Source organism: Anabas testudineus, chromosome 15 (genome assembly GCF_900324465.2).
Source record: "Anabas testudineus chromosome 15, fAnaTes1.2, whole genome shotgun sequence".
NCBI lineage: Eukaryota > Metazoa > Chordata > Actinopteri > Anabantiformes > Anabantidae > Anabas > Anabas testudineus.
The window spans coordinates 8214817-8241489 of NC_046624.1; the positions used below are offsets into that span (position 1 = coordinate 8214817).

Sequence of the window (26673 nt, forward strand, 5' to 3'; positions counted from 1 at the left end):
CTGCGCCGAGGGTGTAACAGAGGTGCACGTCAAATCTTTGATTATCCTTGTGAATTATATAGAAGCCAAGTTTCTGCCCCTTGTTGCAAAGAGCAAGACAAACAGAGCCACTACCAGCCAGTTCAGCTGGAACTGACCCGTGTGATGTGAGCGCAGATGAAATGGCCCACACAATGTGTTTTGAATGTTTCTCACTTCCCCTGAACGGCCATTACACCCACCTCACCTAGGGTTAATTCAGAAATAGTGGGGGCAATTGGCTATTTGGCAGTGATGGTGTGACATAGCGGCCATTCATTCTCCCTGGGAACACGCTATAATCTACATTTCTTGAATTTCCACAAACAACAAGCTATAAAACAGAAATTGTCTAGTGTTAAAAGGATAGGTAAAAAACATAGCAAATGTGAAATGTCATATGAGGTCTAATACAGTATGTCATTTGTTTAAAGAATATTATAGCTGTACGAAAATTGTACAAGACAACGCTGTAACATATCTGAGAAATTCTGGTATTACATTTAATATTCAAGGTCCCTAGTGCAAAACAAACAAATATATTATACTTCAGACCAAACACCTACAAAACCTAATGACATTCCCATCGATCTTAAAGTTTGTGGTTAGTGCTCAGCTCATTAGGAAATGTTACCATGCAAGCTAAAAAAAACATAATGACCCCATCTGTTACGCATTAACGTGTTAGAACTGTAAATGTTAGCATGTTAGCATGCTCATGGGAGAATGATCACGCTCTGCTCTGCCTGACAGTGCTTTCGCTCGTGGATATGACAAGCAGCTGTCACTGGCATGTGAGGGCAGACTTGAGTTGCAAGAATGTCGACTTTTAATCTTGTTTAATGCACATTCTAATAATCTCTAACTACAATAGCACCACAGCAACAAGTGGACAATAAAAGGTAGATAATAACCATTTAATGTTTCTTAAATGCTTAATACTGACACTTAAACCCATTTTTGTGTACTAATACATACCCCCAAAGTGTACTAATTATTTTACTCAAGTAAAAGTACTGTTACTATAACAAAACATTACTGTACTCAAAAGTGAAAATTAACTTATTTTAATTTGAGCAAACATAACTAACTTATATATATTTTTTGGTCTTTTAGGGCAGTGGTTCCCAACAAATTAACTAATTCTGAAGTTTAGGGAATTTCTGGTGCACTCTGTTATTATTAGGTACGTAACGTGTATGTTGAAAATAAACATACTTAAGTAAAATTACAGCACACAAATACAATACTGTGTTACAAGAGTACTTGTCTCTCATCATGATACTGAAGCCACTAGCAACTTCAGAGGATGTTTCTACACACTAGTGGTGGAGGGCAGCCTCACACTATGACTACTCAAGAGATTTATATACTGTATGTGTGCTGGCCGGGGTTGATAATGCAGAGCAATGCAGGTGAGTATCCATCACTGTCAAGAGCTCTCAATGGCTCTTCTAGATAGCAGGCCTTCTTCTTTTCTTTTCTTTTTCTTGCTGGGAGAGTAACAGCTACATAGGGTAATATCTCTTATCCTTGAGTGGTTTTGATTAAGCATGATCTAGTATTAAATGTTATCTTTCTACAGCTTGACATTTTACCTCCATTTTAACCAGCCCTTCAAAAATGTGCTGTTGAGTTCACTCTGGCCTCCATGTACTCAGTATTTAATGCAACAGTTATGATCATATCCCACACTTTCACATTAGTAGCAGCTGTTGTTAAAACCTACTTAAAATATAAAATATGAGCTTCCAGAACTTTTTTTTTCCAAAATGCAATTATTCCACAAATGAAACTGCTTAAAATATTTTACTGAGTAATACAGAGACAGATTAACAAGGTCACTATAATGCTTGAGTGCCCAACCATTGGCAGGTCATGTTGCCATTAGACCTGTGTAGGTTGGCAGTTTGGGCTCCAGGTTGACATCAGCATATGCTCTACTGTGTTTTAGTCTCCAATTAACACAAAGTTTACTTTTTTGGGTGTAAAGGAGGAAGAACTACTCTTTAACTATAAATAAATGAATCTGACATAGAAGACAAGAGTCATAAGCAGCACTTCTTGGTGTATATGTACAGGAGCTGCTCTATTGTTTGTGAATGCATACGCAAGTGCATTATGGTTTAATTGGATGTGACCAGGGACTGCTACACGAAGCAAACACTTCATTAACACATGACAGCAACGCCTATAGAGTAAGCTATCTTCCCTGCTTAGGGCAGGAAGCGCACAGCCTATTTTTGGCCCAGAAGAGCGTGAAAACTGTGAAAAGTCCATAAACCTTAATATATGATCGAAATAGATGTAACATTGATGCTAGGTTTCATTATTATTTACCATCTGTATTGTATTTGAGTGGGTTGTAAGTTGTGGAATTAAATCAATTCAATTATCCATTATACAATGTAACATTGTAGTCGCTATTAAAATAACAACTCTGAGTCATCTGTTTTTTTCCCATGGTGCATTTCTGCTCTGATTAGGCCAGTGTGCTCTAAGATGATAATATTATTGTTAATAAAGCATGAGTGGACACCCAGTGGTTTGAAAAGAATGTAATGTTACCCATAAGCCAAGGTCCTCAGTATTCAATAACAATATAACCCCATTCAGGCATTTAGATAAGTTTTTTATTGGGCACCTGAGAAGGCAGAGTCCCCTGAGACCCTTCAAAATCATTATACTAATGATGATTAGCACTGACATTACCGTGTAGGAGAAAAGTGGGCCAGTGATCTACAGAGTCAGTGTCATTGAAAGACTTTATTATGTTTTCATTTTGATCACTTGTGCACAACAAGGCACCAGTATTGGTTGCATATGTCTTTTTGTATCAAGTACTGGATGATTTAGTATTCTCTCATTATATACTCCTTGACCTCCTTGGCCTCAGACTGAATAAAATCACACTTGTTTGTTAGCTGGTGGGTCATAGGAGCTAACAGAGTGATACGCATGCAACAGAGCATGGTTGTGCTCTAATTTAATTATTTTTCTCCACATATCCTGTTTGGGAATACATCACCTTAAAGAGGCTAAAAACTGCCATATCATTGTCACCATAAAGACTGGTGCTGAAAGCAAAAGGCATATGACTTTAACTGGATATTCGTGTCCCTTGAATTAACACCAAAGTGCTTTGGTCATCACCTCTTATTGTTAAGATTTGCCTATAAAAGGTCTCAAAGATTTTTTTATTATTATGTGAGATCCAACTGCCCTCTTTGACAGACTGATCTACATTTTTTAGGGCACCACCTTCACTGCACTTCAATGGTTAGAGGATGATACTGCTGTAACTACTATTTCCACTGAGGCAATCCATACTAAAAATGTGCGTATCCCAGTAATGTAGGGCTCTTAGGATATAAAAGCATTCACTGAATTGCATTCGCCATCAGAGGGGAGATGGAACAGCTGGACAATGATTAAAATGCTGACTAGTCACAGAGAAAGGACAGTGAATGCACCATCTCCTTTTACAGATGCCAGACATGATGTTTTTCTAAGTGTAGTGTCCTGAGACAAAAAATTTCCTACCACAGGAGCTCTCCATGGGAAGGTCGTCACATTGCATCAAACTGAACACAATGACAACTCCCACCACACACATTTTTGCACGCCTTATTCATCTCTCCACCTACATTGCAAAACAACTCTTTAATCCAATTACCTTTTTTTTTTGTGTGTGAATGCATTAGCTATCACCTAAAGCAGCACAGTTAGCCTTGACTATTCTACTTTTTTCCAGCCTTTATGTATCACTCTAAAAATGTGAGTTTGCTGCACAACATACTGTAACATTACAACATCTGTCTCGAATAATTTCGCCGCTTAGTTGGATAATGTGTGACTGACACACTCTGTGTATTCTTTAAAAACAACTGGCACCTATGGACCACGGAACAAAACAGCTTTCAATTTGAACTGTACTACTTGCATCAAAAACAATAGTCGTTCACATAATTGCTACAAGGTAAATTGTTATTGATTAAACTATTCAAGCAGAATCTGATAAGCATAAGGGCATAATGTCAGACATCTAAAAATTGTATCGCGCTGAAAGAAAGGAGTGACTGAATTAATCAATAGATATACTCATACTGCATGTCTTGGTCATAAACTGCATTTCAACATTGTCATGGTCATTTATATCACTTCTCTCCAGATGAAAAGCTCTAAAAAACAGGACATCAATCTTATCAAGCTTGTTCCTTTCTGCCAATCTCGTGGTTCCTTGGTGGCAATTTATAACACCGCATGGAGTTGGGATATAATTATAGTCTATTGTCTGATATTTCGCCTGCATTACATGCTTCTGCAACGGTTCAAGAACCATGCTGAGTCTGAGAAAAAACCATTCCACTGGATCAATATTTTTTATTGTATTATTTGTCAGCACCTGCAGACCCTTACACAAACTATTCTGATAGGCTCAGGTCAGAAGGAGAGAGAGAAAGTTAGGCGAGGGCTGCTGCTAAGTTGAAAATAAGGTTCATTTCATGATATGAGCTTTCAGCTGAACTGCATTGTGAATCAAAAGATGAACCTGAATGCTTTGAACTGATCACTGATCATTTATAAAAGCTCAAGTGTGGTTTCACAGGTTTTATTTTTTAGCTATTTTATATTAAAAAACTGTGAAACAGTAAAGACAGAAAATAATTAAAATCAATTTATTTTCATTGTGTGTTTAATTTACAATATGATGTTAATATGACAATATGACTCCTCTTGGAGATGCTGTAATCTCGTTCTACTCAACCAGATTAATCCAAAATGAGTTAAATCCAGAATAATTTTAAATTATATTTGCAAAGCTGATAAAGTCCTGATTAAAGGGTCATTGTGGTCTATGACTATACTTAAATGGCTACAGTGTAAAGCTGACAAAGAGTGAATATTTTAAATACATATTTAAGTTTTAATGTGTTCTGCAAACCTACAAATCTTCATATTTCCTGCATTTCTACACAGTAACATCTAACTTTCTTTATATCCGAGCAGAAATAAGAGCTTCATAATGTCAAGAGTTAATTAGTTAAGAAAATAAGCCCGGTGTTAATCAATTTTGTTGCAGTGACTTCACTCACTGCACTTTTGATTGTTTTTACAGGTTGAAAAATTCCTGTTGGACACAAAGCTTCTTTTTTTTATTTTGTTCACCACCCAACACCACATGAAGGCATTTTACAAATAAGATAAGAACAATTCAGTCTTGTTAGTTTTTAGTGGCATATGTCCACTGTGCAGGTATTCCTTAATTGGAATGGATTTCTGTCAGCATATTTGTTAAAAACTAATTCCTAGTACAATGATATATAGCAGTATATAACGTCGGTGATTCTGACACAAACTCTCAAATTGCCATTTAAATTTTTAAAACCTAAGTAAGCAGTTAAACTAGGATTAGGAATTAGGATTCTTTTATGAGTAAAGTGTGAAAGAGACAGAAGTCAGTCAAACTAAGACACAAAGGCTTCTCTAATAGCCTAATAATTAACTTTTATAGTATTTATTTGAATTTTAAATGTGCAGCTGCTGCTATTGTCAGATATTCAACAGGAAATGTTTTCCATTCTTGGCAGGGGCTGTGCCAAAAGAACAGTCTTCTCCCCATTTCATTCGATAGGACACACGTTTTGTGTTGCATTGTTTAGTCACACATTGTGACATTTGAGAAGTAATATGCTCCTGCAGATGCAGCACCGCTCATGCAGGACAGATAAAGATGATGGAGGACCTCTATGATGGTTATCACACACACACCACACGGTGCCACATCTGATTGCACGAGAGAAACACTTGACAGTGCGCCTGTGGTGCTGCTCCCCATGGTGGAACACTGCACTTATTTTCCTTCAGTTTTTAGGTCAGAACACTCAAGGAGAAGAAAGATGTGACACAATACAATAACGCATATATTCCACCACATAAAGGCATAATGTATCATATTAATCTAAGATGTGCTTAACTTCATGCCGTGCACTGTGAGGATTTCAAAATGCATCATGCAAGTAGAGAGAATGATGAGGTAAATCGAACTCACTTACAAAGGAATCATTCTTAAATGATCTTACCTGCTGAGGCTCTCGAGGTGTAGTCTGCTTGACTCGCCTGTTGGACGCCGTGGTAGTGGTGATTTCCAGAATGGACGTGGATGTCTCGGAGCGATTGGCCGTAGTGCTCGACTGTGGTGTGATAGAGGAGGGTGACTCCCCTACAAGCCGCACGCTGCCCTGGATTCTTATGTTAGGATCACCCTCTGCGGCCATGTTGAACACCTTCAAGCCATTATAGTAGAGGCCCGAAAGCTGGCCCTGAAAGGATCGGCTCCGGTCCCGCTCCCAGCCCCCAATCTGTATAGTCGTTTGGCTGTTGAAGATTGTAAGCTGTCGCCCTGTGGGAAAACAATGTTACATATATACAAGAATGTTGAACTGTGGACTCAGCCATTTTTACTGAAAGTAAAAAAAAAAAAAAGACAGATTATTTGCCCAGAGGCTAATGAGACCAATAAATTACGGGTTGAAGTAGTAAACCCTGGTAATTTATTGCAGTTATAATGATGAGATGCCTATGAGAAGAAAAAAGGAAATAAAACAAAATAAAAACACAGGATTTAGAAAATCAGCTTTGCTAAAAGGGCAGTCTAATCTACTACATCAAGAAAAAAGATTAATCAGAAGTAGCTATGTTATGGAAATGCAATACGTAACTACACTGGAAAGATAACATAATCGTAAAAGCAGAAGCTGTTTGGATGGCATTACCTGGGAAGGAAATATAGTATATAAAACATTTTCAGCAAAAATAAGCTAAAAACATATTTTTGATTGTGTCTTATGATATTTTGCATTGCTCTTTCAAATTTTGTGATTTGCAAACGTGGAACACAGCAAGCATGAAAAAAGAAGAGGTTACAGGCTGCGAGTTTGGGCTTTTTCTCGTGTGCAATCTTACAGGAAGCAGGGCAGACTAGGAAATTTGAAACTATTCATCCTTTTAGCAAAAGCAACCACAGAACAAACATGGTTGGGCACATGAAAAACCAAAAGACATTTTGTGAAAGCACTTTTATAATGCAAAACAGAAACCAACCAACCAACCAACAAACAAACAAACAAACAAAAAAACAAAAAAAAAGATATAAAAATGATAGGGCTCATTTCACATTTAGAGTGAAAATATGAATTAGTTATTAAACTATAAAAAACAAAGCATGCACTCAGTTTATTTTATATTACAGTTCCTTCTTCTTATGCCCTATACATATTTACAACGTCTGTTAAAGGGACTCAAAATTCTGATGCCAATTCATGTTGCTCTCTATTTATCACTGCTATCAGTTTAATCAGAATAGATCAAATGACACTAAGTACTTTACCGTACTGTACTGTAAATGTACTTTATATAAGTGTTTCAAATCACACTTACCAACTAATGAAATGACGACACTAGAACTTTTAAATTTATCATTTAGATGTTTACAGAAAAATGCTACAGTAATTTATAGACATTTTAACAATGCTGATATTATGTCAGTAAGTGGATTTAAAATCATATTTACAGTCCCTTTAACCTTAAGTTGACAATAAACACGTATTAAAACAGTTGACATCTATAAAATAAATGCATTATTATGAAAAGTATGAAACACTACAAACTAAATTTAACCGTAAAAATCATTTTGTTTTTTAAGGGTTACTGAACATTTATTTTATAGGTTTATTATTTACAAAATATTGCTACACCTTGGTTATGATCAAATTATTTTATTTGAAATTTTAATCAGTGATTTTACCTTTGTCGAGTAGCCATTCGTCAACTACTCGACCAAGTCGGTATGGGATTCGCTGTCTAGCAATCGCCAGGCGTTCGTTATCATTGTTGCCTTTAAAGTTTAAAGAGACATTTCATTGGTTACAATCTGTAAGGTCAAAGGTTAAATGGTCATACTTAATGTCTGGACTATACAACTGCACAAGGTTTTTATATTTAAAAAGTTTTGTATATTTAAAAAAAACATTTAACTAAAACATTATTTGAACAAACTTCACTCATTTTATTTTATTTTAGCCAACAAATTAGGCCTATATTAATTGAAAATAACTGAAGTAGCACTGAAACGATTCATCTAGGTTAATAGAGCTATGTTAGAAACCAACAAAAATCACAAATTTATTCACTCCCATTACAACATGTTTACCCAAATTTCCATCCCATTGGTCTACACCCTCTGTACCTTTTTAACTGGCTTTTAAAGTAGTTATATACATTTTCAAAAAGAACATCATTTAAATTTATTGTTGAATCCACCTTTTATGGTTTAAAGGGTAAAACAATTTTACATTAACATATTACAAATGCCCACCCCATTTATAAATAGCCTAATTGGCAAGAAATAATAAGCTAATTGCAATACAACAATTAACACAGTATACATTCAGAGCATCTAGACAATATCAAAATAGGTACAGTGCATACACTCTGGAATCATAAATAAGTGGCTTTGACAAAAGCAACGGGTCATAGAGTAGAAAATGCCATGAGTCTGACTCAACATTTCGCATTGAGAGTCAATGAAAAAGTTTTTTCTAAAAGTAAAAAAAAAAAAAAAAGTGTCAGGAAAGAAAAAGAGCAACTACGGAAAAACTCCACTCTGGTATTGAAGGGGTACGTTGGCATTAATGAGGGCAAACTCTGCATCACCCTTTTGTCAGGGCCAATAACCTCTCCAGAACAGAAGACTTTCAGCAAAGTGGCACTGTCTCTGAGTGCTTTTCCCCTGGTATTGTCTGCTGAGATTGAATTCAGTCAGCTCTATTCTTCCGGCAGATTGACAATGTTTGTCCCATCAACTATATTAATTCAGTTCTGGCAGACAAAAGATCCGGTAGCTAACAATGATTTGGTGGAGAATGGCTTCTGAAAGATCGCAGAGACATGAAGGAAAGGAGGTAACCTTGTAACAGATGCACAGTTAGCTAGATGAAAGGTCTTAGAGGTACAGAAACGCATAAAATGACATTTATTTAATCGCATCAACTTAATTTGCTGTAGGGGATCAGCAACACAGAAAAGGGTTTAAGGCTCATCTATACAGCTCATGGAATTTGGCTGTAGCTGATTGCTGCACGCTGAAGCACAATGGCTTGAGAAGGAGATTTGGTCTCAACATAAAGGCCAAAAAAGACTACAGCAAAGGCACGTAAGATCACAACGTATATCATTCCATGTGGATCTTCAAATGTTACGAGGTGAATCACACTGTGACAGGTGACTACACCGGCTGAGTCCAGTGTATGGATATACACATTTATATAAAACATTACAGAACATCACCAGGTCTTCCAGGTATGTACTGTATTCAACACACAACGTCCTCCAGTTGCTATAACTTATGTAATATCTGTACACTGCCTGGTGTTGAGCTGTATTTCCATTATGCCAGGCTCCTGGAGCCCTGCGCCACTCAATTCTCACGAGCACTGTGCACGTTGGCAATATTACACACAAACAAACAAACAAACAAACACACACACACACACACACACACACAAAAGCGCGCGCACACGCACACACACAGCTGCACTTCCTTATATTGTGTTAAATGAATGAATAATCCATTAACTGCTCCTGTCATGGAGCATTCATAGGCTTTGTTAATTCCTGTCACCTCCATTTGTCAGTCATGGGGTGTTAGCTATGTCACCTCTCTGTTTCCTACTACTGTGACACCTCGTCTGAGGAGAGTTCAGCATCAAACCGGGCTCTGGAGAACAGTTAGCCTAGGGCTGCTGGGAGGACGCTGAGGACACATAGGTTTAGACTGAAGAAGACTTACTACAATGACATTTTTCCTTATATATTCACGTAATTAATAAACACAGGCTGCCTTATACGCAAGCCTTCTTTGTTTGTTGACAGCAAATATGTTTTGTGTGTCTTTCATTTGCTGCTTGTCAATTTTTCTACTTACTGCTTTAAGAAAATGTAGCATACATGACAATTTGTTGAAGATGTGAGAAGGGAAAGTAACAGAAAAGTGTCAAGCAGGCAGTCACTGACACATACAGTGAACACACACACATTTATCGTCACACATGGCGTGCCACTGTGTCAAAATCCCCTACTTTTGTGCAAAAACACGCTCCATTTTCAAAGACAGTAATGCTTTATCAGTTTGGCACTGCACCCAGCGGCACACTCAGTCTATCCTTAGACTGAGGTTAATTAAGTGTGGATATAATCAAGGTCTGATCGTGTATTGATCCCCACCGTGGGACAGTGGAGTGTTAAACAATGCTATCCCCTGGGCTTCAATGCAGCAGCAGAACCCATTCATCCTGCCTGCGAGCAGAGCCTGTTACTGCTGCTGAGTGGTGATTTGGTTTGGTATGGGACAGCCGGGCTTATCTCCTCTGCCAGACAGCAGCGATTCAGCTGAGCCGTCCCAACCGACCTGCTTTGCCCTCATTCACTTGTTTTCTTTTTTGTTAATAAAGTGGTCAGATAAGGTAGGAGCTTTATCTCATTACAAGCCCTAGGACAATCACCACATTAAATGAACAAATATGCAAATGCTTCCTCTGTTCATGGAGCCCGGGAGAATTAAAAAAAGGAGGAACCTACACAAATCTCACTATTATTTTTATTATTCTGCTCTCTCTTTCTTACTCCAGCTGGGGCACCCATTGCACCGTTTTTAAAGCATGCCCAGTGATGACTGCTTGCACAATAGGATAAATGGGCTCATAGTTAGAACACAAGAGAAACCAGAGCAGGTTGGATGGCGCTTTGATGGATAAAGCTAACCGTCCTTCCTTTGTATCCCACAAATCAGACTCAACACCACGAGGTAATAAAAAAAAAAAATAGGACACAGGGTTAGATTGACGTAGGGGGCAAGGGTGGACACATAGAGGTAAAAAGGACCAAAAAAGAGGGAACAGAGAGCTGAGGGGACTAAGAGTGAGAGACAGAGCCCTCTGTAAGTGCACCACGCTCTGATAACAGTAAAAGAATAAGGCCAGGGACTTCGCCATTATCTTTGTGTGCAGCGCGTGTTCATTGGGTGCTCTGATAGGATACTGCACAGTGCCCTGCGGGCCTGGCAGCACCATTGTGATGGTATTACTTCCATGGCCAAGACTCGGGAGAAGGAGCTGATTTTTTTTTTTTTTTTTTTTTTTTATTGCTGCCCAGCCCTTTGTGTGCAGAGCGTAGAGTGAAAGCGGGGCGAGCGAATAAATGAAAGAGGACTAAACTACAACAAATAGAAGGCCGGTTATGTGTCTGCGTGTGTGTTTTGCATTTGAGATTCTAATAATTGTGCTAAAGACTTTTAATGGCCCATAAGTATGCAGTACAAGACTTTTTAATGAGATTACGAGGGCAGCAATATAGGCCCTGGTGAAGCAATTATTTTCTTGCTTTGAGAACGATTGCTCCCTCCCATATAATCTCCTCCTCCTCTGTCCTTCTCACTCTCCAGCCATCATTTTTATCTTTGCTGTCTACTCTTATTATAATCAATGTTGATCTGTGAGTGGCCTAAGAGTGGCTGAGGGCTGCTATTATGAGTGTGTTAGAGGCATACATGGATACTAATCAAACTACAGGCGAGCTCAGAGAATAATGGCTTTGTGTGCTGGGGGTGAGGGGAGGCACTGCGCTGTAATTGTGATTAGATGTAATTAGTCTGCGACGAGCTTAATAAGGTAGATGGACTTGGCATTGTCACTGACGCATGATTGGTAACAATGACATTGGTCACTTCTTCCCTGCAGCGTTTCTAACTCAGTACCTAATAAAATCAATCCTCTATTATTAATGCTTTTCTATAGGTGTGCTAATACGTTGATCATTAATGTTCAAATTATGTGGATTTTGTTCTCACCCACAAATATTTAACTGATGCTATGTGTGTCATTACTAAGCATTGAAGAGTCAATTAGGCAACTATTAACTTCAGCCAACTGTGTCTGACATTACACTCCGTGGTAATAAAACCATAAGTGACACTTAAATATCCCCTTTGTCTTCAGTTTTGCACCAATGTGTATAAAATAACCACAAATTAAAAAAAAAAAAAAGTTATTTCCACCATTCAGTTTATGAGCAGCTGTAAGTTTAACAGGTGTTTCAGGAGCTGAGGGTGTTTGAAGATTGGGATGTAGTATCCAGGCAATTTAACCCTGCTGTGCATTCTGCCATGTCCATGACATGTCACAAACCATTAGCTTCCCCTTTCCACCTAAGGCAAGCAGCAAAGATTGAGTCCCAGTCAGAAAACCCTCTTTCATTTGGATGAATGCACTGGTCATAGCTAAAAAGGTCACCAAACATGCAAAAGGAGAGAGACAGGTTGAATCAGTCTTCTGTTTGTCCCGTTGCCCAGTCATTTTATGCATGCTCACAACCCAACACATGTTGTTTTTTCCATTGCAGTTTGTAGTTCACTCTTGTGGAGTAAATATTACCCATTTTTACACTAAATTTAGTGTTTGTAATATTCATTTAATCCCCTACAGCTTTTGTCAAAGCCTTTAAGCATTTTAAAAAGTTAACAACTTCAACAACACAAGCAGTGGCATTTAAATTCTTTTTCAGGGCAATCATACTATGAACATCTTGACATTCTACAGAAACCTATCAGTGTTGCTGAGCTGTTTTTCATTTCCAACAGTAGATTTATTTCATATTTTAACAAGAAATATGACACTCAAGTTTTATTTACCCCTTACCTTTCCAAAGTCATGGTTTCATCTCTAGAAGTTACCAGTTACCCTTACAATATACAAGAAAGTGACATTTCAATCTTGAAATGCCTGAACAATTGTATTACATATTTTACACTTTACATACACATCTTATACTAAGTAATTACTAAATACTCATTACACAGGCCAGTAATTAGTAAATTAATCTGCTGTCATGTTAACTGTTTCTAAAAAGTGCTGCACAAATGAAATTATTAGTAACTCTAATGACAAAGAAAATTAGCACAGCTTCATTTGTATCTATGACTAATTGTGGTGTTTACTGTGGAAAATGATTAACATGAGAGTGAATTGCTGTGGTTAACCAGATGCTGTAATGTAGCAGATCATCTACTACCTAATTCTGACAAAGCAACAGATTAATTCCTTTCATTTGACTGTGCTGTTACAGGTTTGTCTTAATTCAATCAATCTATCTATTGGCAGAGACATACATTTTGGACTGGCACGCATTTGCTTGCAACAGTAAAAGTGCCCATTTATAAGTAGTCTGTCGATTTCATGCGCTGTGGACACACACGGTAGGTGGATTATTTATGTATATGGGGAACCTAATGCAGACATGTAGACAATGTGGGTGGTTGCTCTTTAAACAGCTTGTATTTTAGGCTCTGCAGGGCTCTAAGGTGCAACTTATTTATAAATATATATAAATCTATACCCTGGTTGTTAAACAGCATTTATCAATGTAAAGTGGTACATGTTAGAAATGAGAAAATAACTCAACAACACTGGTATTATTCTTACAGAGACATAAAAAGCAATTAAGCACATGCCAAGTCAACATAAAAACATTCTAACAGATCAGGCTTTAATATTTGTCTGGGTAAGATTGTTATTATTACTAGTACTGTCTAGCCTTTAAGCAACAGAGGATATAATAGGATATCATTTAAGATATAAGACTCACCTGTGGGGTAGCGCTCAATGACTGGCAGGTCATCCACCTGCAGAGTGGCATTACCCCCACTCCTCGTAAACTTCACTATATGGTACTTCCCGTCATTTACAAACTTTGACGTCTCCTCAATATTAATGTCATCTGTGCCGACATTAAATACAACAGCAACATTTCCTTTTTCCTGGAAAGAGAAGAACACAGAGAGGGGAAATGTTTCAGTGATAACAACAAACAGGGTTTGTCACAAGGTACAACCTTTATTTTATCCTCAATTTCAGTGCCAAAAGATGTGTAATATCAAGTAGCAGCGACAGCTCTCTGTACAAAAATAAAGAATGGTTGAAATAAACAGAACCTATTTTTTTATTTTTTTGTTTCACTATGTAATTGAGTGGCTATGTTAGATGTATTATTCCATTAAAATATTATGGGTTAAATCAAAAATTCAGTTTGCACTTTTCGATACGGATGGGAAAATGAATTGTACAAATCACTTGTGTGAGATGAATTGGAGACGTTGTTGCAATTTTTTCCCAAGGCAGGGTGGCTTTTCTTTTTAGTGACAGTTAAACATAATATTCAGCTATATATATATATATATATATATATATATATATATATATATATATATATATATATATAACATTATAGCTCATAATACAAACCGTAAATACATCAATACCCACTCATAACAATCTCATTCATTACTTATAAAATGCAATATGTAACAGAACTTAAGCTGCATCTACCTGATATATATTAGATACTATTTTTACAGTTGATTAAAGATTTATTTATTTGAATTTACAATGATTCTGGGAAGACAAGTCGTTTATAGGAGGAAGTGGTGACTCAGGTATTACTGAATCAATAACTTCATGGACTTAAACAAAGTTTGTCTAATACATTTGTAGATAGCTTTTACCCTGCATTAGCTGGACCATACATTTTAGAGTGGGCTGCTATTTTAATGAAAAGTACCATATGGCCATTGCTTTTTGCCTTGAGGTTATGTTAGATATAAAATCCTTGGCCCTGGGTGGGTTCAGGAAGGGGACAAGTTGGGCACTGAAATCCACCAGATTCTGAACATAATGCAGAATGCAATCAAATAGTTGATTTGCTATTACTAAATAATATTGCACTTACCAACTCTGATGTGACTTAAGTCAGTAACAACCACCATATTTTTCACCTTTTTATCGTTGTTTTAAATTTAATCAAGCCAGAAACAAGAAAACATTAGCATTTTGCTCCATGTGGCGTGGTCATATGGTGTTTACATCTGTCATCCCCTAGAGTAACATATATAGTAGCATATGCTCTCCTTGAGGAACATTTCTAATCACAACTTCTTTTTCTTTATGTATATGCAATGTATGTGTATGCATGTATATGCAGTTTTTGTAACAGAAACATAAAGAGGGCATCTCAAAGGACGTTTGAATCCAGCTTAGGATAACAATCCTCAGAGCCACATGCGATGGGTATCTACACTAATAAGCTCCTTTTTACAGAAGATGATCGAAGTCCCGGAATCCTACTGCTTAATCCAGCTAAGAGTGCATATGTTGGTGCAGCCTCTTTCTTCGCTCATGAGCTGCAGTGAAAGGAGCATCTGGTTGAAGGCTCAACCTACTGTAGCAGCGCAGCAGTCTGCATGTCATTATCCAGTCAGCACAGCCAATAGTACACTGCATCTCTATCTCTATTTCTCTCCAACTCTTCCATATGCACAAACTGATTTCTTTTTTCAGCTTCCAACCACACACACACACACACACACAGACCCAAGTGGAGAATGAGTTGAGCACGTCTCAGGGGCCAGAAGGTAAAGAGCAATTAAAACTATTTGTAATGTGCCACCACATTACCAAAACAAGGACAGTCGTATGGCTTGCAATATAATTTCAACAGATTATATAATCTAAAGCATTAAAGCTACAGTACCAACACAATTTACTGAATCCTTGGGGGCATAAAGACCGATAAGCAAAAATTGAAACACACATGGTTACAGCAAATGCAGCTCGTGCCAGGCTTTCAGAACTTAGTGGATGAGAGGATGATGTGTAGATGCTGCTGTCTTAGTTGTAAGATGTGTCATTTTGAGAGATTTGCCCCTCTTGAAGCCCTTCAGCAAGAGTCACTGAGACAGCAGCTTCTCTGTGGGACTACATTTCGCAGAAGGCAGCATGAGCATCTGCCAACATCAGACCTCACACCAGGCCCGGTTTTTCGCACATTTCCTATTTTTAAAGTACTTAAATTTAAAGTAAAATTTAACAAGAGACTAGCAATTCATAATCCAAAAGGGAACTTTCATTCAAGGACTACTACACACTGAACACATTAATTGAACTTTTTAGTACCATTGCTCTTGGAAGAAGAAAGAAAGTGAAAAAAGGTTGAGTGGAGGGACCAACCCAATTAAAATCTTGCTTTTAATAGCCTCCTTCAATTGACTTTTAATGTTCCCCATGGTCTCGTTAATAAATTTACAGCATTTAGTCACAAACTGCCAACTCAAATTTCCATAGTTCAAAGAAGCCTACTTCACTGTCTTGCGACAGGATGAAGAGGCAGCTGAACAGGAAACAAACAGCAGCACACAAACCAAAGCATCACTTAGGGAGTCAGATGTCCGATGAAAAATAAGAGTTAAATCTTGAGGCTCAATTTTTGACATGCCTACAGCATGTTTCTCCTAAATTAAAGTATTTAACTTTACTGCCTGCGCTTTCTGAGACAGGGATGGCATCTCCTTTAAATGCCAATATTCTTTCTTCTAAATAATAATCCAATACGTTTGAGCACTTCCTGAAATTCGATCTACTTAGAGTAGTTTCTCAGTTAATTCATAACTGAGAGGAGCCTAATCCTGGAGCTCTAATAGGGTGCGGGCTTATGTCAGAGAGTGATTGATAGCTGCTTACATAAACCCAGCCATTTACACTCTGTACAATTTTAGGGCTGCTCACTTGATAAGTTCTGCTCCCCACAGGGCTGCCCCCCTGGGAACATACTGTACGGTGCACGCAAAGAACCCAGCCTCGCCTGACACTCTGCACGCTGCCTTGATTAATTGCTCATCAAGCTGCAATAGAGTTTAATTAACTGATGAAGTTGATCCACCATTCTCCTCAAACCTGCTCTTTTTTTTATGTTTCTCATCCTTGCAGCTGGAGGGTAGAGTCGCTGCAGCAATACTCCGGGTGTCTGTTTCTCATTAAAACCCCCCATCTGCACTCATTATACAACCATAGAGATGCTTGTTTTACTTGCTATAAAGTTGAAAAACAGCCTATACAGACCAAGTGTTTCTTTTAAAATTATTAGTAGAACTAAGTGAGATCATTTTTTTCTTGCATCACATCAACACATGTACAAATATTGTATGTGTTAAATGCCCCAAGTCAGTCGGTAGATTTCCCTCAACAGCTTGGGCTGTGGATGAAGTTTACTTTAAACTCTATAGAGCAGTGTTCCCAAGAACAATAAATCACTAAATAAATAAATCATACTCTTGTCTTCATGTTTTTGTTAAAAGGATGGTATGTTGTTAATAATCTGCTGGAGGGTCAAACAAACTGAGCTCAGAATGATCCACGCATTTGTAACGGTTTACTGGAGCAAGCTTATTTCCTCAGCCCACGTAAAGACAATGTTTAAAAAAAAAAAAAAAAAAAAAAAAGAGAAAGAAAGGAAGTGAGAAGTGGTATTTGAGCTGGTGTTGGGCCTCCTATCCAATCTCTGCAAAAAATGAACACCACCGTGTAGGCTGTCCTAATGTTTTGCTTGTTTATGAGTCATTCATGTTGACAACCATTGTGCACCCGTCACATTTCATATCTCACTAGTCCGACGCAATGGGATTGCAGCACATTTCCCTCCAGTACACGGCTGTGAGGGGTCTGTTGGCAGGTGGGACAGCACCTTCGTCATCCCTTTAGTGTCTTTTATGTGCATGTGTGTCTATGTTCGCGCATTGAGGGATATTACTCTCTTGCTGTAGGAGCTAAATGTCTTAATGTAGCTAGGGCAAAGCAGCCTGTACTGTTCACCTTATCTTTTAATTACCTCTGACAGTCTTCTGCTTCTCCCTTTTTTAGCAAAGCTTGGTTAATGAAATTATAGACGTAATGGAATAATTAGGAGAAAGAAAATTGATTTTTTTTGCCTTATGTCATATGATGCATATATATTATGACACAATTTGCTGCAAATCACGCATGCCCTTGGAATTATGAGTACACAAATACTGTATCTGCAAGCGTGTAAACATGTGTAGATGAAATCACTTACACATTTAGAGTGCAGTCAATTTATGACAAACCTGGGGCATTATAAAAGCACAAACACGGTGCTGCAGAAAATGAAATTTCAGCCTCATAGAAGCACCACATGATACATTAACTCCCTAATATCTAAAACGATTTAATGATGTTATGGACTGTGACAAACCTACAGTATTTGGTCTCTGTGGGTCTGAAACCAGCGAAGCCTGTGTATTCAATTTCATTTCAAAGTAGTTGTAAAAGACACGGTAGTTCAAGTAGTCCATCTATGATCAAATACATACAATATGCAGTATTGTACATGCAGTACTACTTCAGTACATACTGTACACATATTGTGTCACAAACTTAAACTGAGTAGAAAGGCTAAAAAACTAATAGCATGTTTTTCTCGACCTATTCAAGTGATAGCATAAGCTTCAGCTAAGCAATAAGCACTAAGACTGGGACATTAGTTGAGCACACACACAAGAGTATGAAACATACTTTGTAATTTCATTCCATACCTTTACCAACTATTAAATAATTCATAAAATGCTGGCAAGGTTTGTGACCTCGCTGTTTACTTCAAGAGCGACTTCATTTAAACACCAACATGAATTCTTTGCTGCATTGCAGTCGACTTAAAATGCGTCGTCCTAAAACATGAAACAAAGTTACTCGACAAAGGTTCCCTTCTCCACTTAGTTCACGATCGCCTTGGAGCATTTCCATGTGGTGAGGTATAAGTGGGTTTGCTGGGAGCTCAGCTTATTTCAAAATCAAGTCCGCCAGCTAAAGTGCCTAATTATCTGTGAAGTTGGCTTGAAATTGTTTCCATTGCTAGGAGACTCTATCAAGTGGCTTTCTGTAGGTGTGCTTCATCAAATACCTCAAGTTAATAAATCATCAAGCCAGCCGGAGCTGTTTGAAGGCGAGCACTAACAGAATAAAAGGAGACATACAGATATTTTAGCATTACAGGAGATATAATATTAAAACATGAATTCATGCTTATGTATAATGCAGCAGCACTCAGCAAGAAAACATACATGCTGTTTTTACACAGGAGGTTATCAATAAAAATGCTGTTTTCTCCTCACTACTATTATAAGAGAATTCAGCTGGAAGTGACAGGAGTGTCCATAATGGGAACCAGACAGTGGCACTTTTCATAAGGCACAGCTTGTCTTTTCCTGAAATGACATTTGCTGTCTGTCTGCACTCTTTCTCTTGCTCCATCTTTGGCCCGTCTGTGACACATTCCATCAAGGGAGGTCAAATGATAACTAAAATTTCGTTCTCTCTCACTCAAAGAAATCAATTCAGGTTTCAGGTGATTCTCCTGTCTGTCCACTTGTGACAGCTGGCGTGCAGTGGGGGTGAGTCGACCTTCATCTCTGTCCTCTCCCCGTCAGGACTTCCTGCGTCCCCTGGAGCATACTCACAATCCAGCTCAATTCATCGGTACAATTTATATAGCGCGGCTTTCTGGATAAATAAGATCAAATATAATCAAGTGCGCGTTTGGGGAGAATGCGGAGAGTGCAATCACCTTAGCAACAATGAAGAAAAACTCAGCTCAGAAAGAGCTGGGGACAAATGCCTGAGGGCAAGGAACATATGCCATAGCTGACCATTAAGGCTCAGAACGAGACGTCCAAACACTCGCCTACTCTGATGATCACAAATCAGACCTGCTTGTCAGAGTTTTAGAAGAATTATTAGTATTGAAGATGGTGTCATGCTGATGTTCTGCAGTCTCAAAATCACGCGTCACGTGTGACTTGTGTAAGTTGTACTCCCCTTTAGGAAAGATGTTATTATTTTTGCAGGTTTTCACTGAGCTATGTTTCTTGTAATAATGAGATAGCTTCTCATAAATATGCAATCCCTCTGTGTTCTACCGAGATATGTTCCACTATGATTTCTCACCGTATGAGCTCTTCGTGTAATTATGTGACGGGTTTGCTAATCTTGTAAAAGGTGTCACACACATTTCCCCTCGGTAACACAGAATTGCAAATTTAACACAGTACGGCTAAATAATGTCACATTTCCATGCTCGTTGCATTGTTTTCTTATTTCCGAAGGACTAAAATTGACATGGATATGAATGGGTTAATAACAAATCCCATTAGTTTTGCATTTAAAACAGCAGAGTTTATGAGATTGTCTCTCTTTGGACTTTTTACAAAGAACAACTTTTAAATCGGAAGTCTCACCTCTGCAAACTCCCTCATACTTTATTACAACAGTTCGTCTGAAAAATAAATGGGAGTTCTTACTGGAAAGCAGCGCTGTGTTTCTGTACTGTGGTTCACCAGCTCAAGTAAAGATCTGGAATAAAAGTTGGGATAAGCATGCATCTGTGATTTCAGCTGCAAAAGTTTTCATTAGACGGTGGATCAACTAAACTACGCTGAACCATGTGGAGCTATTTCTGCACAGCTAATTCTCTCTATAAGAGCATTGAGCTGCAAAAGAGGTTTCTGTGCTCAGTATAGATCAGCTGGTGATATGTTCTAACTTGATGATAATCAAATGCAGAAAATGGATTTAAAGTTTTATGGATAAACTTCTTAGCACTCAGGGCTAATCGAACAACTCTATGTACCTTCTGCAGCAGAACCAGTGTTATTTCTTTGCACTTTACTTTGATCAGACTTTGGGTAGCTGTGGGGCTTTTACTCTAAAGAAATGTCAGGCACATTACATTTGTAACCTGGAATGCAAACGTAATGCTCAATATACAGTCATTTAAACAAAGTCAAACAAATACTGCCTGGAGAAATGAACATATGCAGCTTTAACAATGCATAGTGGTGAGCAAGACCCACGTGGCGTGCTCCGCTTTTAGGAATATGCAGTTTTTGGTGACATATTTACTGTAGGAACTCATACTGGAAGAAATACAAAATCAAACCGATTAGAGGAGACTTCATCACATCAGGGTTGTCAATTAGTATCACCTGAATATCACACATTCAATTTGTTACTTATATACAGTACCTTATCTTAATTCTAGCTAATTTTGTAAAGCAACAAAATGTTTCTTGGATCACCGAACTGTAAAATAAAAAAAACATAAAAATATAACAAAGTGATGAAAATACTGTGACCTGTGAAATATCACCACAGCCTCTATACCATACTGCTGATACATCTTCCACTATAGCATCCTCAAAATAACACTATTACATTGCTGAATTTAGAGCAGTGTATGTTGCCCAACAATCCTCAACACCACCATTAACTGGTACATTGAATCTATAATAGGCACCAAGAGCTGGATACGCCTGCCTTTTTACATCTACAGTACAAATTAATCTTACAGTCTCCTGTTTTAGGAAAGTACATTTCTAAAGGACTGACATATTACACTTTAAGTTTGAAAGCAATAAGAAATTAAATAGTCATTTGTTGGAACAGTTCAACTTTAAAATTAAAAAGAAGCAATTTGTAATCTTTATTCCCTCCAATAATATGCAATAAACATTTAATGCTGATTATAACATCTGCTATGGACTTATATTTATTTATTATTTATTGTGCTGTACACATATACAATATTATTAACCATTCATAAGAGAGAACATGTCTGAAAACCATAATCTAAAGTTGTTGCAAAGAAGATTATTAAACTGGGGGTTAGAGGTTATTACGATTATTGCCATCGTGATAAGATGAAGAAAGAAATGCAGTTAGAGCAATTGTCGCAATCACAGCCAGGTAGCCACAAGACACAAGCATTTCAATACGCAGTCAAACTTCAAAAGCAACTGCATCAAACGTAAGCTTGCCTAATTTGTTTTCCTTGAAGTCCTAACAGCTACAGTGGGCAATTGTGACACCAAAATAAGCACGTTAATGTATGTTGCCAATAAGTGATATAACCAGGATGAAGTGTTTTAGGTTGTTTTTTCTCCTTTAAGATAACTCTGGAGTACTTGCTTCTAATACTTCCACATAACTGGGAAACTGCCAAGCTTTAAAATTGCCACCATCAATCAAGAGGTTTTAAAGGATGCAACATGCAATTTCATGGATGACTTTTTTCAACATTAGTCCCCATCAGCCCCATGCAATATTGGGCCATTTCTTTCCTCTAGCCTACTCGTGTTACTCTTTGATTCTGGGACCACAGACAAAAAGGTTTCTCAGCGCCCTCTCACTTATTCATGTCCACTGGCATCTCCTGTCTTTTAATGTTAACATAGCTCAAACTGATTTTCCTATTCCCCCACTGAAACAAGTTCATCTCAGAAGAGGAATACATTAAAAGGTATGGAACCGGAGGTGTTAAGTTATGACGGACGTAGGGCCTGTGCTTTATTTAAACCTCAGAAGAATGAACCTCGCCCTAGATTTATCGCATAATGGAGGACTATGGTTATGTTCACGATATTTTAGAAAATTTAATTCCACACTCTTGCAGTGAGCCCCGTTTTCATTTTGAACAACGCCGAGCAGATGGCGACGTTTACAGGATGTTGGGCAGTCGAGAGGAAAAGAAAAGGAGGCAATACATTTGCTGTATTTGTGATACAGAACCAAGCCTCTCTCTTTGTGTCTGCGAGCCGACTATCCCTTACAGCACACAGCTGAGCAGAGATCGTATCGTTTTATCGCAATCAATCAAACTTGAGCACATCAATAAATGTCACATGAATTGCAAGGAAGAAGGATGAAAGTATATATTTGACAGAAAACGATAGCAATAGATGACGAAGGGATAATGTTTAAAGAGAAAGAAACCACTTAAAATGAATACCAAGTCACAGCATAAACACAAGCTCTCTCTCAATTATGCTATAATGATAATCATTTAACAGCAGATGCCAAATTCACAGGACAGTGTTGTCCTACTTCACTTGGTAAAAAAAAAATTAAAAAAAGGAATTTGATTTCTTTCCAGTAACCAGAAAGAAAAGGCATTCAAATCATCACGAGAGATAACCGTGAAAATGTGTGATTTTTGCAGCGAATGGGATATTTACTGAATTGGTGTTTTGTCTTGTTTTTCCCTCAGACAGTCCTCAAATGCCTGTCTGCTCCCAGCCGTATCTTTTCAAAACACAAGGGAGCCTGGTGCTTACACAGAACACCCTAAAGAGATATGGGATCATTCTCTTTATCCCCGGGTCCAGCAGCTATATTTGAGTGAAACTGACCCAGTATCTCTGTGCCGATGAATTCTACGATATACTGCAGTAGATCTTTAGGTAACAATAACCTCACTATAAACGGGTGAGTTAGACAATATACTGCGTCTTAGTCTTTTCAGATGTGTTTTTTTTGTGTCTGCGTAATGGCATCCCTGTTATTGTCAGGCTGTTGAGTACACGGCTAAACCATTACTAAAGACAGCAAGGGGGGTTTTTTTCTGCTAAGATCCTGCAAAGCTGTTCTGATAAGTTAATAACCTGCCGCAATTGGACAATCACCAGCTGATTTGAGTTCAATACATTTTAAAAAGCAGCTGTAGTTGGGGATTTATCTGCTAGGATAGACTGTAATTACCAAGCTTCAACAAACAATACTAACTGTGCAATAAAGTTAAGAATCCTAGCCAGATTCATATCTGGAAAAACAGCACAATGCATTTTCAAGGTGGAAACCAAGCAAGTTTCAGTTGAGATGCTTCCTACTTGGTTTTCACAGGCTGAGTGAACAGCCATCAACACCTGGCAGCTTTCCCTGCACACAGTGCAAGGATTTAAAATTCACCTCGCTCATCTGTCCGATGGCAGGCTGACATTATGGTGTTGAAGAAAATGCCTGTTAGGGCCACAGAGCAAGGTGACAAGTCTAGCCATGAGCCGTCATTATAAGCCAACTGAGTCAGTCTTGAACCCAGATACATTTTCATAAAATGGCAGTCGCGGTGCTTTTTCTTTTGTTTTCCTTTCTCCAAATTAACACACCCCCATCGCAATCATCAGCATTGATTTAAATGGATCTCAATCATCTAAATCAACGATGAGATGCCGCAACTGTATGTTAATTTTCTCTAAAGACTCAAGTAGAAAAAAAAAAATTGCCTCATCCAGCCCACTCGATTTCAGGATTTTGTCCAATTATTCTCACTTGTCATTTATTGTGAGTGCAGTAGGGAACACCTGCTCAGGGATAAATGGTGTGGGGCGACAATCTGCCAATGGACACACTGACAGTGGTGCTGACAGCCCCTCTGGAAGACGATGACAAGAACACACCAAGTGACAGATATTTGGATGTTTGTCATCTCTGAGGAGCTGACCAGGCACTTTCATCTAAGTTCACTGTGTTTGGATGCGGCCTTGTATGCTTCTCTTCCGACTGCATATCCAGGTGCTGGAGAATGTAATACATATTGTACAGGTTTAGCTGGGGAAAAAAAGGGAATAGCAGAGTAAAAAGAGTTTTCAAAATGATCTACAGCCTTTTTAAATTGCAATTTCTGTTTATTTGTGGCTCTGTTAAATTATCTGTACAGTTGCATACGCTGATGGAAACACAACTCGCTCCCCTGAGCAGTGGAACGAACACATACAGCTGTTCATTCCACTGCCTCACTCATCCTGCATGCTGCTCATTTTATATTCACCAATTGACTATCATTAGACGGACTGAGTTTTGTAACGGTTAACTAGACAAGATATTAACACATTTTTATTGTTTTACTATGTGGTAGCCAATTACATTTTACTCTAATGAGAGGAAATTGATTAAGACAGGCTCTTGGGTTGCATCTACAAGAAATTGATGAAAGAAAAGTGTGTTATCCTCTGGGTGCAGCTGTTTATTTTTGAGATTGTTTAGCACCTTCTAATGAGACAATGTCACCTCGCCAGTGGCTTTGTTTGGTTAATGATGTTGTTGCTTTTTTCCCCCATTCTGTAATTGATTTTCTGAGATTGTGACCCACATTTTCAAGTCCAGACAATCTAGGTTTGGTGTTATGACCAGGACCCAAGCAAACTCCTCTAGTTTTATCAGTAAACATCTACCACTCTGGGTATGTTCTACAGTTGGTCGCCCTTATAATTTGCTGTTTCTTTCCTCACAGTTCACCTAATTTCTGCATGCATGGCTATTTCTCCTACCTGTTCAGAGATCAGGAACATAGTTCGTGTGACTCCCGTCGCCTGCTGACACCTCTGCACCAACCACACATGTAGGTAGTGACTACTATCAAGACCTCTTTCACCTTTAGAATAACTGACATGGAGCTTGATGGTCATTAGAGACAAAGTATGTGAGCTGTATCCTAAATATAAACATTCAAATTGAGTAGTTAGTTTGAGGGGTTTCCAAAGAGCTAGCAAAATCATCACTTCTTGTTTCAACTGAGAGTCATAGGGGGGAGCCTTGATCCATACAATTTTCATCTCCATTTCATCATGAATATGTAAACTGCAGCTATTTCTCTGGTAAAACATGATCCGTAGGGGCCAAGGCAATGTGATGAAGACTTGTGTCAGGCCAAGTGAGCTGGAACTGATGGTGCACATAATTAATGGTCTGAAATAGACTGAAAATTAGTGCTGGGCTTGGATGTTAATTGACTATGATACTTGGGCTGGTGCCTCTCAGCCTGAGGCTCTTACTCTTCTCCCCATGCTTTGCTTTACCACTTTGTTTCGATTTTCACTGTGTCCTATTTCTTCCACTCCTCGCTTTGCTTTCTCCTGATTTTGACTCCTACTCAATTCCCCTCTCCCTTTTTCAATCTCATTTTCCATGTTTCTTATCCTTTCCTTGTCAGTCTCTTTTACCTTGAAGGTACCAGGGACTTCAAAAACAGAGGGGGGAAAGACATGTGACACACACACGCTGAAGCAGCCACCTACAACAACTTTGCAAGTCTTGGTTGCTTCTTATGGGACAGAGAAGTCTCTATAATGATGCCAGAGTTGTAACACTAATAGGTAGCAGCATGCTAAACTGCATGCACGTACTGAAATGAAAGGCAGCTGCAAATTTACAGTGAAATTTCCTAATATTACTTTGTCTTGATAACACCTGTTTAGCGTCCCCTTTCATAATTAATCTGCTCAAACAGATGACCTGTGCAACTTTGCAGCACCAGTGTGGGAACACTCGTGGTTCATAAATACACAAATAATCAAGGTCATAAATAAGCTGGATACAGCGTTTTCTTCCACCTCTAATTTATCCTTTCACAGACATTTTTTCTTTGTCAAGCGTTGTATGACACATTGCTGTCACACTATTTATTTTTTTGTTCATGGCAAAAGGGGGGAAAAAAATCAATATTTATTTGGGTCAGCCTGTGTGCTGCCATTACTCATCTTTTCCTTTCTACAGTATATTATTTACTTTCTTTTGTAATCTGGCTGCAAATAACACCACTAAAGCACAGTGGCCATACTTGAGCAATTTAGTATTGCACTTTCTAAAGTTGGTGGACTTGACGTAAAGAAATAATGGTGAAAATTTAATTAACAAGGCTGAGATATCCTCACTTTTAATCCCTAATTTGGCTTACGGTCAAAAACGCTGTATTTAGCATAATGCAAGTCAACAGAATATTTCACAAGAGCATTATGAAACATTTTTTAAGTTACTACTATCCCAGTGCCCTAAAAAGCTTTTGACACTTTTGCACATTACTGCAAACTAATTACCAGTGAAAACCTTGGCACAAAAATGCCCTGAACTAACTAAGAGTAAGTTAGTTCTA

General features: G+C 38.2%; 1 protein-coding gene across 27 annotated transcripts in view; it reads right to left on the reverse strand.

The window, feature by feature from the left end:
• Positions 1-26673, reverse strand: part of LOC113159466 (neurexin-1a) — a 217797-nt gene that overhangs the window by 26539 nt on the left and 164585 nt on the right. For 18 of the 27 annotated variants that reach the window (XM_026356180.1, XM_026356175.1, XM_026356173.1 and 15 more), the window contains 3 exons: positions 13717-13888; positions 7826-7915; positions 6102-6421 (listed from right to left, as the gene is read on the reverse strand). In XM_026356180.1, the coding sequence (XP_026211965.1) occupies positions 6102-6421; positions 7826-7915; positions 13717-13888 (582 nt within the window). The remainder of the gene's footprint in view (positions 1-6101; positions 6422-7825; positions 7916-13716; positions 13889-26673) is intronic. The other 9 variants (XM_026356188.1, XM_026356186.1, XM_026356174.1 and 6 more) reach the window with 1 other exon arrangement.